The 13,611-nt window shown below is 29.3% G+C and overlaps 1 protein-coding gene across 1 annotated transcript; it reads right to left on the bottom strand.

Moving 5' to 3' along the window:
- Positions 1-2,987: 2,987 nt before the first annotated feature.
- LOC8261829 (transcription repressor OFP2) lies at positions 2,988-4,692 on the bottom strand. The gene has a single exon (XM_002534257.4). It carries the CDS (start codon positions 4,482-4,484, stop codon positions 3,180-3,182), a length of 1,305 nt encoding a protein of 434 aa, XP_002534303.1. The 5' UTR covers positions 4,485-4,692; the 3' UTR covers positions 2,988-3,179.
- Between the last annotated feature and the right edge of the window lie 8,919 nt (positions 4,693-13,611).

Raw genomic sequence — 13,611 nt, 5'->3', positions numbered from 1 at the left:
AATCGTGCATTTTGATACTAAGATTATTATGTGCAAATTGACCTTCCAAGTAATATTTAATGTATTGATGTTCAAGTCAAAGCCACTTAGTGTAATATCAATCCGTTTTTATATGAAACCAATTATCTCTTAGAAGCTATGGTTACTTGTAGTTTTCGATCCATCAAGACAATGATGATTACTTCGCAGAAATATTAATTATTGCACCACTAATTACCCTCTTTTCTTTTTTCTAAAATACATTGTTAATGAATGGCAAAACAAACCTTAAACAAAGGTGCGATATCCTTATTTTCACTTCCCTTACTAAACTCAATCTTTTTTTTTAATAAGATTAATTTTATAAAATAGAATGGAGAGAAAATTATCTGCAATCTACCCATAGTCAAAAGGCTATCCAAGTATGCCGAACTAATTTCCTAAGTAAATTAATTTCATATGAAAAACCCCATAATTTCGAAATATATATAAAAAAGCATATTATAACAACAAGATACAAAGGGAAAATAAATACCCAAATATTGGTTTAAAGGCCAGTAAACAGACATACATGAATATGATCATAAAAAGAGCAGTAAGCTCAAAATCAGCCCCTCCATGCATGGATTACAACAGCAATGTTCAAAGATGATACATCTTAATCATCAAATTTTCCCATTATTTTTCTTAAATCTCATTTACTAACAACTGCCAAATAGTTAATTCAGAAAGGAATATGAAGCACAGTACCAAAATAACAATAGTCATACTCATATAAAAAAATCACAGAAAAGCCACAGATAACAGAGATATGACTTAATACAACTCTAAAAAATAAGACAGTTAGAAATCACAGTCTATTTCAATCAATTAATTAAAACCATTTTCCATGTCTTTTTTTCTTTTTAATTCTTGAATGGTATGCACTAATTATTAAAAGAAAGAAAACAAATAAGTGATCAAAAGCCGTTTTACATTTTATCATTAGATTGATTTTTTGCTTCATAATATATAGAGTGGGGTCCAATCGTCCAGAGTATAAAACATATATATATATATATATATATATATATATATATATATATATATATACTATTTTTCTATTAGTTTTAGATAAAAATTTCCCTTGTTTATGTATATATAAAACACCCTTTTCATATATTTAAATTTGTAATTATAGCGGATATTTATAATCTAATTTTTTTATAAGTATTTGTAATTAGACTGAAAAATATAATTTAAAGTAAGTTAAACTAAACTAAGTTATAATTTGTTAGTATTGATTTATAATAAATTTACTTTTAAATTGTAATTAACGGAATAAGCTAGAGTCGATGCTGTACCCGTTTTATAATTATAAGATGGAATGGGAAAAACTGTTGCAACCGCAAAATTAGGGGACACTTTGAATACTGATTTCAAGTGAGATTCCCTTAATTGTTTGGTATGTCAATCAAGCATGAAAATTGCTTTGTCCAACAAAGAGACAACATTAAGCATCCATGCTTTCTAATCACACACACACAAATATATATAATATTCAATTTGATAAATAAAAGAATAGAGTCATCTATGACCGTTGATTTTCTTCCAATAACAATCCAAGCCCTTCATTAGAAGGACTAAATAACAGGTTGATTTCTCTATGCGCATGGTTCGTAAAGTCCTACTACTTGCTAATGCACTGTCTCTCTCTCTTAAGGCTCTGAAAGTAAATTCAGCTTTTGAAATCTTCTATGCAATAACTTTCACTTTTTAGACAAAGTTAAAGAATTTTTAAAAGCTTGATCGACTAAACAAATATATGTAACATAAAAATATATTTGGTGCTTAAAGAAAAGAAAAGCATTCTTGTGTTCTCACTTTGTTAAAATTTGAATTTTACCTTTTCTTTCTTTAATGATAATAACCACTGTTCAATACCTTTATTAAAGATTTTGAATCAACAACAGCACAGCAGCTTTTTTTTTTTTTTTGGTCTCGAATTTGGAGTGTACTGGAAACTGAATTTGGTAGCCAGAAAGAGAGTTTTCTAGATATTGAAGAAGAAACAACCCAAAAAAAAAAAAAACTGAATCTTGTCCTTAAAGAGTATCTTCTTTTGAAGTAAAAGCTGAAGTTCATGAGACTTTGATTGTCAGTTCTTGTTTCTACTCCCTTTTATGTCTATTTTCTCTGTTTTACATGTTCTCATGTACAGTCCCAATTGATCTTGCCTCTTCCAGCATCCACAGACCAAATCGTTTGCCCTTTGCAACTTCTTTAACAATAGACAGTGAGGGAAAGAATATGGACATAATAATTTTAAGGGTAAATTCGAATCTTTTATTGTGAAAACACTTGCCTAACTTCTTGGCGTCTTTGTATTTGAAAAGAGAAAAAAAAATGCACAATTTGATTGAAGGGAACAATCCCTTCAACATAAATCATTCAAGTGGGGTTCTACTTCTCCAAAAGAAAAAAAAAAATCAAGTGGGTGTGGTTGCTGGCTGTGTAGGTAGATGTTCAAGAATGGTGTGTGTGGATCAGAAAGTGTAAAAGAGAAAATAAAAAGTTAAAAATAATAATAATAATAAATGGGTACCTTACATTAAAAATAAAAAAAATGAAAATCATTCTTACTCGTTGTGCTTATTATGGTGTGATACTGAACTTGTTTCCTGACTATTGCATTATGAATTTGAAATTCGGGAACAACAATTAACAATTAAATAAAGTGTAAAAGAGAATGTGCATATCACACCATTATTCTGAGAAATGTTACTTAATGGTAAGAATTTGCCGTACCAAATGACAATTGAACTTTAGCAGAATAAGCAAAATGTAACAGAGTTTCAGGCTTTTTGGGTAGGAGTCCCGAGTGTTCCCAGTGTGCAAAAGCGCATTGAATCTTGATTGCAGAAAACTGCATCATTAGACCCTTCCCCCCAAAAAAAAAAGTAGAAAACCCCTCAAAGTTTATCATCCCAAGTTTACCCAGCATGGAACATTAATTAATTACTCAAATATATGCAAATTCTACTTGTAATTAATTGCTGCATGCTAATTAGTAAAGAACACTCTGTTCTTTACTTCTCCACCTTCCTTGACACTTGATTTATATCAAATTTTTATATAATGAGAAAGGTTATTCAAAGGATAACCAGAGGAAAAACAAAAAAGAAAAGAAGAAGAAAGAAAAAGATAAAAAAGAGAAGAAATTACTTGGACGGTGTTCCAGTCAAATCGAACCAGATTTGCTTGAATACCTTGATGATAAGATCGTGATACTCATCTGAATTTAAGGAAAGATAGCAAGCAAGTAGGTCTTCTAAATCTTTTGATGCCCTGATATTATTTTCCACGATCATTTCCAACATTGATTCCCTGAAATCTTTTTGAGGATCACATGAAGATTTCACGATTGCAAGGCTATCAGAAAGACTTCTCCTTGAGCTTGAGCTAGAATTTGACGATGACACACTCTTTCTACCAGCCTGAACTCTCCTGCTTACTGCAATTCTTGGAGAATTAACTCGAAGTCTGAGTCCTGGAGAATTCAAAGAATGTCTCTTAATAGAAGAACTACTGCTCTTGTGTTCTTTCATGGTTACTACAGTCTCTTGTTTCACTACCTTGACTGATAATAAAGAATCATGAGCATTCTTTTCCTGGTATTTAGCTGAAGTAGTATTTCTGTACTTGGATGTTTTCTTTTTGGTATCCTTATTATTATCGTGGTCGTCGAATTTATCAGGCTTTGTTATGATTGGTGGAAGATCAAGATCGGATATATCTAGCTTATCGAATTTAGTACCAAGAGATTTCTTGTCCACATCAATGATAATGTCATCGTCAATGCCATCAAAAACGACTTTACAGCCACAAGAACGCGGCCATTCCATCTTCTTATCAAACGATTCAGTTGCAAGAACGCCATCAGACCTGAATTCTGGAGGAAATGAGTCATCTTCGCAGAGGTCTGATGACTCATCACGAGAGCTATCAGAACTTGATGCGGAGTAATCCGGCGGAGAATCTGAAGGTTTAGTCCAAAGCGGAGCAGTGGCACGGCAACTGCAATCGGCAGAAACAGAGGAGGTAACAAGCTTGGGAGAAGAGTACCTGACGGCGGCTCTTCTCTTGGCTAGTCTTCGTTTGGAGGATTTTCTTGGTGGGTCAGCGAACTGAGTGTCTGTATATTTGGAGTCTGTAGGAGAATTGTGGAATCTTTGATTACTCGGGATAAGCTCTCTAGTAACATGGTAAGACTTTCTTGGATAAGAAGAGTAGTGGTGGTGGTGGTTATGGGTTTGCTTTGTTTTGGATGCTCTGGATGGCTGTGCAATTACAGCAGCATCAGTAGCAACTGATGTTGCCGTTGTTGTTTTTTTTTTCTTGATGGGATGAGTAGAAGCGGTAGTGGTAGCGATGTTACTATGGTTTTTGGTTTTGCCCATTTCTCTAAGCTTGTAAAACCAAGCATTAGGCATCATATCAGATAACCTAAACCTGTAATTACCCATCAAAATCTGCTCTTCTTCTTCTTCTTCCTCTCTCAGTTATCTCTGTGTTATCCCCAAGTGTTCGTGCGTGTGTCTGTCTCTGTGTATCTATTGAAACCAAATTTTGTCTGTTGGGCGTAAGCAAATGATAGAAAGATAAATAAATAAATAAAAGAGAGGAATAGAGTGGAGGATATAGCAAGCAATTGGAGTGGAGTGGGGTGGGGTGGGAGAGGTGGGGTCTAAAACGAAGAAGAGGAAAGAAAAAAGAACAAGTTAAGCAAAAAGAGAAATGGAGTGGGTCCACATGGTAAATATAAGGGCCTTACTGGGTTTATTTCTGACGATTTAATCACCTAACCAAACAGAACTTGTTCTTTATTATGATTGTTTTTTTGTTTATTTGTTAACAAGAAGAGATTCTTTCAATTTCATCTTCTGTTTTCTTTATGGCGTTAAGCTATAGCTCACCCCCCGGCTTTCGTACCACTACGGCCTCTAATCAGTTGCTTTCCAGCCTTTTCCTAGTCCATGTGGCTTACATGCAAGCAGCTGCCCTTCATATCTTACCTACATTACATGCTTGATGCCTCTCCATTATTCACTTGTTTCTCTGCCTTCTGCCGAGTTGTTTGTTTTTGGGTTGGGAACATGAAACATATAATTTAGCACCAAATTATTTACCCTATCTTCGGAAACACAAAATAAAAGAGGAAAATAAGAGAGGGAAAGGAATAGTATTAGTGGGTACCGTAACATTTTCGGACTTCCTTATGTGATGAGGTTTGTACTAAGAATAGTGTGTACTGTACATAACATTTTACATGGGCTTCAAATTCAAAAAGCTATTTCCTGCGCTCACAGGTTTTGTCTAGCTATATCTATATCTGTTTTGACTTGATTAGATTTCAGATTTCAGTCACCTTTAAAATCATAATTAATTTAATCACCAAGCAACAACATGTGAATTGTGAATGGTGAATGGTGTTAGGCATCTGCAATCCCCACAGTCACGGCTCTAATTGGGTCGGGAGATACCATATCATTGTAGTATAACTGTAACCCTTGGAGTTGGTCTATGCTTGAATTTTCTAACTAATTTATTATTTCCATTTTTCATAATCAACTTTGTAAATAAAATTAAGGGTTAGTTGCTGTTTGCCCTTTAGTTTATACCTAATTTATTAGTCAGGAGCCGCATTTTATTTATTATATTAAAACCCTTTTGCATGTATATTTAAGTGATTACACCATTTCTATATCTATTAAATACTTTTGAAATGACCAAAATATTTTAAACATAATTAAATATAACAATAACTTAAGATTAATTTTTCTCTTCTCACATTCCATTCTCTCTTTAAGAAAGAATAATTTAAAAGAGAAAAAAATTAGAATTTCAACCTACCAAAAAAAAATGCTAAGGAATTATTGTAAAACTCAATCTATCCAAAATTAAGTGATACAAGCTCGCCTAAATAGATTGCCCGAGCCGAGCTTGTTCGATTTTGAAATTTGTCTGATCCATAGTAAAGTCAGGTGACTAAGAAGTAAGTCTATTGAACACTACCTCATTCCTTGTGGACTTAGAGTAGGGTTCCACTTCTTGTGTTTGTTGTTTAGTAGAAACAGGACTCTATCTCTAGAGGTAAAAGAAGTATATTGTGAATAAACTACTCCACTTCTTTGCATATAAATATCAAGTACAACACCATGATAAAAGGTAATGCAATTATAATCCTTTAAACATTTATACTCTTTTGCCTTCACCAAATACTAACTTGACTATTGGAATGATTTTTCAGGTACCATGTTTTGCAAGTACTGCATTCAGAACAGTTTGCCCATATAGATCGGCATACATATCAAAATTTGTGGTTTGTATCGTTAAGCATCCTCTCTCCTTTTAATTTAGTCATAATCATTAAGAACCCTAATTAAAGTGGGGATTGAAACAAGAAAGTATAAGAGGACTCAATTCTTTCTTCATTGTCATAAATAGAAAGGGAATTTTTTTTACCGAGTTGAAAACGAAATTTCTATTGGGATATATCAAAATTTGCTATCTTACTTATCCAACAATTAGGTGTAATTAAAGGTAGTAACATTTTCATAAATAATAAGTAAAAAAGGAGACTTGCTTTTCATAAATATATGAGAATTCCACATCAAGTAAAGCACAAGAAAGAAAATGTTAATTCACTTTCATTGCTTTCTATAGCTTCAAATAATGGGAAGAAAAAAAAATAGTATGCTTTTTCGTCAATGTAGAAAAAGAAAAATTCTCAAAATTTGCTATCAAATTATGTAACTCTCTTTAAATTTCAAGAACGTTAAACAAGAAGATCGAAAGCAGCAAAAAACTGAAAACAGAAGAAAAATGAGAAACAACGGCAATAAGATCATGCATCAAATGACATGATCCACACTTAATTACAAGTACAAGTAGAAGAAGAAGAAGTAGCAACATGAACAACAGTAGGATAAAGAACCAAATGACTGAAATCGATGAAATTACACCCATAAACATTAAAATTTCACAATAAGTAGTTGTGGAGCTTGTCACGAGAAAATTAAAATGATATCGTTGAGATGGTGTTTTATGTCGTTCAAGAAAATGAAATAGGATGTGGAGAGAAATAATTTAGTATTTAAATGAATAAAAAAGGTATATTAGGAAGTCACTCTGGTTGTGGAACACTGTTAAAAAAAGCTTTACTATCCGAAATGATTTATTATATTAAATATTTTTAAAGAATGAGGTATTTAGTTGGTTAAATATGAATAAAAAATTTAATATATTAAACAAAATACAAACCTTAACTAATAAGTTAAATATAAACTAATTTTAAAATTAATTCTTAAATCTACTATGTGTAGGAATCATGTTGTAACTCATTTGTTGAAAAATACACACAAAAAGTTGATTCCAATATCATTTAACTTTTGATTTAATTTAAATTATGAATATTAATTCAATAATTTCATTTCATGGATAATTTTCAATTTTATTCTTTTTATTATGCAAAATAAAATAAGAGTGAAAGACATACTTTAACGTATTATATTAGTATTTTTAGCTTTTTAATACTATGCTATTATGTTTATTTATTTTGAATTCGTTAATGGGTCAATTTGAAAAATTATAAGTACTATATCAGTCGCTGAAATTCCTTTATATAATATCAATTTCACTCAAAATTAAAACCTTTATTAAGTTAAGAAAAAATTTTGCTTGATACATTTTTATAAAGTTTTAATATCATATAAAAGTCAATCAAATGAGATTTTATGCTATGGAATATATTTTGTTTTTATCTTTTTGGCTCAATTTAATTTTATTATAAAAAATTTTGATTGACATTAATTCATTATAAAAACTAATTTTTACATTAATTCATCGAATGATAAATTTACATTAGAATATCACATAATAATTATCTAAAAGATAATATGAAAAACTAGTTTATGCTCAATAATTATGTATTTGAATATTATAACAAAAAAATTTATATTCTAAATATAAAATATATTTTTCTTTAACAGAAAAGGTATTTAGCATAACAAATTTAAAAATTAAAGAATATAAAAAGATATTTTTGAAAAAAATGGACGGTTTTACTATATCAGGATAAATTACACAGGGTATTTGTCATTTACCAAAAAGAAAAACAATGGCCTGACTAGATCATAAATACTCATAAGTTTTAGAGTAATGAATGCTATGTGTTTTTTTTTTCTTTTCTTAATTTGTTAGTGCTAATAAACTAATAAAGGACTGTTTGCCTCTGTCATCATCTACTCTTTTATTTATATATGCCAATTGTTTAGAGAAAAAGAAGAAGGAAAAAAGAGTTGGGCAAAATGACATCAATTTAATGGTATGGATTTTGTTGACTTTAGTGAATATGTAGAACCCACTTGGTCTCTAACCTGTTGAGAAAATGGTGCCTTTTAGTGAAAAAAGAACAAGAAGACAGACAGGAGGAGCTTTTAGGAGTGAAATTGTAATTGGGACTCAGCAATTTGCGAATCCAACATGCAAAATCTTTTAATTAATGGCTCACTAACATTTTCGATTTTCATTATTAACTGACAACCATATCTATGCTTGACATTCGCAAAATCTATGTTTTTTTATTTTTCCTTTTTTCCTTTTTCAGGGTGTCTTTAATGAAAGATATTTGGTTTCTGCAGCATTAGCCAAGCCTAACAAATTTACTTGGCAAATGCGCCCTTATTAGACATGCATAATAACCTGCACCCACCTCTTGGTATTGTCGTTTTCCAGATATACCTTTCTTTCCCTTCACTTAAAGAGATGTACATTTTATACACGAAACCCCCCAAATATTAGTCCACCTGGTTAAAGAGTTTTTCATCTCTTTATCGACCCCAATATGATCATTGGGACCAGCACTCATGGAGAATAATTCTTTTTTTTTTTTTAAACAAAATTAAAGCTAATATGTGAATTACATTTTTAAAATGGCTCTAACAAAACAGTAGCTAACTACAACTTTCTCCGTTTCATATTAACATTTTCTTTTTCAAATTAAAAAATTATAATTATATGTTATTTTTACATATCTAATACAATATTAATTTTTTTATTATTTTATTCTTGTTTTGAAATTAATGTAATATTTTGCAATATCTATAGAAAGGTATTTTAGTCTAACTTAATTAATTGTTTTTTTTTTTATAATTAAGCCTGTTTTTAATCTAAATAAACTACTAAAATATAACAATTAGTATAAAATGAAAGGAGTAGCAAAAGACCCATTTATAAATTGAGGTAACATCTAGAATTTCATAAAACAATTAGTAATGACAAGAACCATATACATACACACATTTTTGAAAGAGACACAATAGGGAAAAAGGAAGGCACTGAATGAATTTGTGAAAAGTTCACATCGATTTACTTTCTTCTATTTTTATTTTTCTTTTAAAAGTGAATTTGGTGAGTTTATTTATAAATGGTAGGTTCATGAATTTAATCACTACCCTTTTGCAGCTCCAGTCATGTGCCCTAGGGCTCTATACATGTTCTTGGGTAATATTCATATTAAGGACAAAACAGTATGCAGGTGTACCTGACCTTGAGTTAAAGACAATGTGACCTACAAATTGGGTAACTTTGATTAAATAAACTCGCCCATTGCACTTGATAAAACCATGAAAGAACATTTCCTAACAGCATTAAAGCCACTACTGATAAGTATCTGTCAAGATTACCTAACCTTTTCTTTTTCCTTTTTAAACAAAAGCTGATCTTCATTAATGACCAACACAATCATATATAACTCAGTAATTCTGTATATAGGTGCCTTGTCCTATCGTTTTCCAAAGTTTTGAGCACTATTTATAGCAATAAGCATGTAATGCAAGGAAGGACTATATGCAGATCATTAATTAAAAAGAGCTAATATATATTGAATTGATATTGAAGTTTTTGAATTGGAATTCTGAATAGAACCAGTTAATTAGAAAGAAATAATTACTAATATAATGTTCCAATCGCAAAGAAGGAACATTTTCTTCTAGCTCTAATAATGCCATGATTACCCAAAACATCTGGTTTTAATTTCTCAAATTTAGTCTAGAAGAAAGTGCCAATCTTGTTATATGTAAAAACTCTGAAAAATACCTGCCCTCATAATTAGAAAGAATTATTGTTTTTGAGTTGCTCAGTATGTACATAAACATGATCCGTATAAGGGATCACCAATCGAGAAGCACGAAGAATGAGTTGTTGGATTGAAGGAAAAGCAACGTACACAATTTTGCTACAAGAAATTGCAGCCAAACATTGAGATGATAAAAGGAAAAGAGTGATGTGAAAAACTTGAAAAGGTCTCTGCCATCATCTCTCTCTGCATAAAGCCAAGTGATTTTATAGGCAATTCTGCTATCATCAAATAGACACAATAGCTGGTCCCTTCCTTCCCTTCCCTACCCTATCCACTCCCCCAAATGGAAGCCAACAAAAATGTTGACGTGTTGTGTTATTAAATGAATTTTGTATATGGGGACCTATTGAATTTGCCTGAAACATGATGTTCTTTCTTTGGTTTTTGTTCTCAGTTTTCTTTTTTGAAATAGTCTGAAACATGATGTTAGTTTGTTGAAAGTTGTTCATCTAAATTTATGACAAATAACTAAGCTTAATTAAGGCTTGTCGTTTCTCATTCATGAATTTTATCAAACTTGATAAATCGTAAATATTCAAATTCTTATAAATTTTTTTAATCTGTAACTTTGTACACAATTTTTTTATTTAGTATGCACATAAAATTAAAATTATTTTTAAGAATATTTATGAAATAAAAAGGGTTGTATAATCTTTTATTGAATACTTTCTCCATTTCATACTAAGTGTTATGTTTTAATAGTAGGAAAGTAAAATTAAATCAAAAGCTTTCACAAAAAGCATTTCTATGTCTTTTTATATGTTATCTAAGGAAATAAAACCTTCATCCTAATAAAAAAAGATAAAACCTTCCCAATAAAAATCAAGAAATGTATGTGATATTTCTCCTGTCCGTTATCAATTTATACTATATAGATTTTTGGAATTTTCTCATTTGGAGATTTTAGATAAATGAAGAATTCATAAAGTTGGTAATTTTTTCTTCTTTTCATTTTCCAAGCAACCGATAAATTTCAAATAAAATTCATATATTTTGTGAAAAGTTCATTAAATTCCTCAAAACCAAAATTCCCCCTACTTATTATATGATATTTTTAAAAAAATATATATGAGAAATGAGATGCAAAATTTTACTTTTTCAGTCAATTTAAAAAAAAAATTATTTATACAGTTTTATTAACTTTATTATAATATTCTTTTAATAGTTTATTAGTATTTTTGGTAGCTTAAATGATTATTTTAATTCTATTTTAATTATGTATTCATATATTTTTAATTGTATTTTAGTATATTTTTATTATATTAAAATATATTTTTAAGATATATATTTTTAAATTATTAAAATACACTAGTTGCTATAAAAAATCTGTAATATTATTTAATTCACAAATATTAAATATAAAAATAATAAATAAAAATAATAAATCTATTTTATTTTGTTGATTTTTCACTTACAATAATATCTTTTCGGTATCTTTTAAAGATATTTTTATTATTTTTTTTAAAAAAAAAAAACAAAATAATATAAATTAAATGATGAACTTTCAAAAGTTTTTAGATAAATTTGTAGTAGTTTTTGTTGACAAAGTTATAAAAAAGTAAAAAAGATATAGAATAAAAAATAAATTTTTAATGATACAAGTCAGAAATAATATTTTTTGGTGTCTTTTAGATATATTTATAATTTTTTTTTTGAAAAAATTCTAAAAGAAGAAACTTATAAATAAATTATTTTAATAAGTAATATCCCATGAAATTTCTTCTTATTTTATCTAAATAGTCGTTAAAGTTTTAGGAAGTAGGCAAGTCAGATGCCTTCCTCTAAAGCTGCGCCAGAGAGCCCATGAAGTGACTGAAGTGTACACAGCTTCTAGATTTGGCCCAGTACGGTTTCAATTTCATTGTGAATTGAGTATTTAACTTTAACATTATAGCCACTTAGATTGAGAAAAAACAATGATTGTGCAGTTTAACTTGCACAAATTATAAACAAACAGAGAAGGTATTCAAACATCAGAATGTTTGTAATTTTCAAACCCTTTTCATCATGAGAATTTGATTTAATTTCTAAGAGGTAGTCCACTAAATTCCTATTAGATATACATTCTCTACAGTTATAGATTGACGTCCTAAATTTTTCTACACTTGATGTCTATTAGGTCTCAAGGTGGCACCAACATTTACTTTTGAAAATGAGAGGTTTTAAGTTTGAATTATTTCTTTTGTACTATGTGAGTTTTCGTTTTTATAACAAGTATAAGAGGATGACTACCAACTGTTGTGTAGTCCATTACCTGTTAGCCCTTCAATGAATTAACAAGAAAAATATTCTAAATTTTTATATTAGATTTCGTGATTTTTAAAATATAATATTCTTTTTCTTTAGTAAATAATTAAAATAAAAGTATAAAAATTATATTTTGTAATTAGGCATTTTTATACTTAGAGAATTGTAGTTTTTTTTTCTTATAAAAGAGTATCTTATAATTTAGTTTTTTTTTCATATTTTTACTGCCTTACAAATTAATATATTTAGATTTTTATGATTTAATTTTAGTATAATATTTATTTTTAATAATAAAATTAATTTATAAATCAAAATACTCCTAAAAATATTATAATTTTATTTTAAAAATTATTTCATATTATCCCTAACAAAATAAAAATTATATATATATTATTTTATTAACATAAACTCAACATAGATAGTTTTATGTTAAATCACTTAATAAGTGATTTTGTTATTGAAAATAAATATTAAATAATAAAAATATAAAAATATTAATTTATAAAATAATAAAAATATAAAAATTAAATTACAATTGTATTTTTTTATCATGAAGAAACTACAATTTCTTAAATACAAAAATTTCAAACCACATAATGCACATCCATCTATTCATTTACTCACATCATTATCAATTTACTAATTAATCAATAGATTCGATTTCTAGGAACATAAAGGTGCCACAATATTCTTCTAAAAATGAAAAGGAAAAACTTTCACGAAGATAAAGATAGTAGGGAATTGACTTTCAGGCCATTAGATGACAACTAAAAAGTTAAAAACTTGATTTTGCCAATGTCCAGCCATGTTCTATTTAAAGAGAGAAACAGAGTCGGACAAAAGAATGAAGCAGAACAGATGGCATTCGGAAGGCAATTCATCAATCACTAGGCCAAGGCCCCCTCATTGCAAGCTTTTCAACCCAATATGCAGCTTATATTAGAGCTTTCATGCACAAATTTAACAAGTAAACTCCATTTCTACCGCTGGGTCTTCGGCTTAGTCAGAGAGCTCTTTTGAAGCTTAAATGGAAGTCTTAAGTTGAAGCCTCCACTTCCTCTCTCGTAATTAAAAAAACATCTCCATTATAGGACAACAGAACCTTAATATCATCTGCAATGGCCTTACTCTTCCGAGGAGGAACTCAAGCACACAGTTAAGGACATTTGTTGACGACTCAAAATTGAGTTTTTCTGTAATGGTAT

The sequence above is a fragment of the Ricinus communis genome, chromosome 10 (genome assembly GCF_019578655.1).
Source record: "Ricinus communis isolate WT05 ecotype wild-type chromosome 10, ASM1957865v1, whole genome shotgun sequence".
Classification (NCBI taxonomy): Eukaryota; Viridiplantae; Streptophyta; class Magnoliopsida; order Malpighiales; family Euphorbiaceae; genus Ricinus; species Ricinus communis.
The sequence above is the reverse complement of the archived record's forward strand: the minus strand, read 5'-3'. Positions and strand labels throughout refer to the sequence as shown.

Coding starts and splice junctions, on each gene's coding strand:
- LOC8261829 (XM_002534257.4), bottom strand. CDS start 4,484: ATGGGTAATTACAGGTTTAGGTTATCTGATATGATGCCTAATGCTTGG.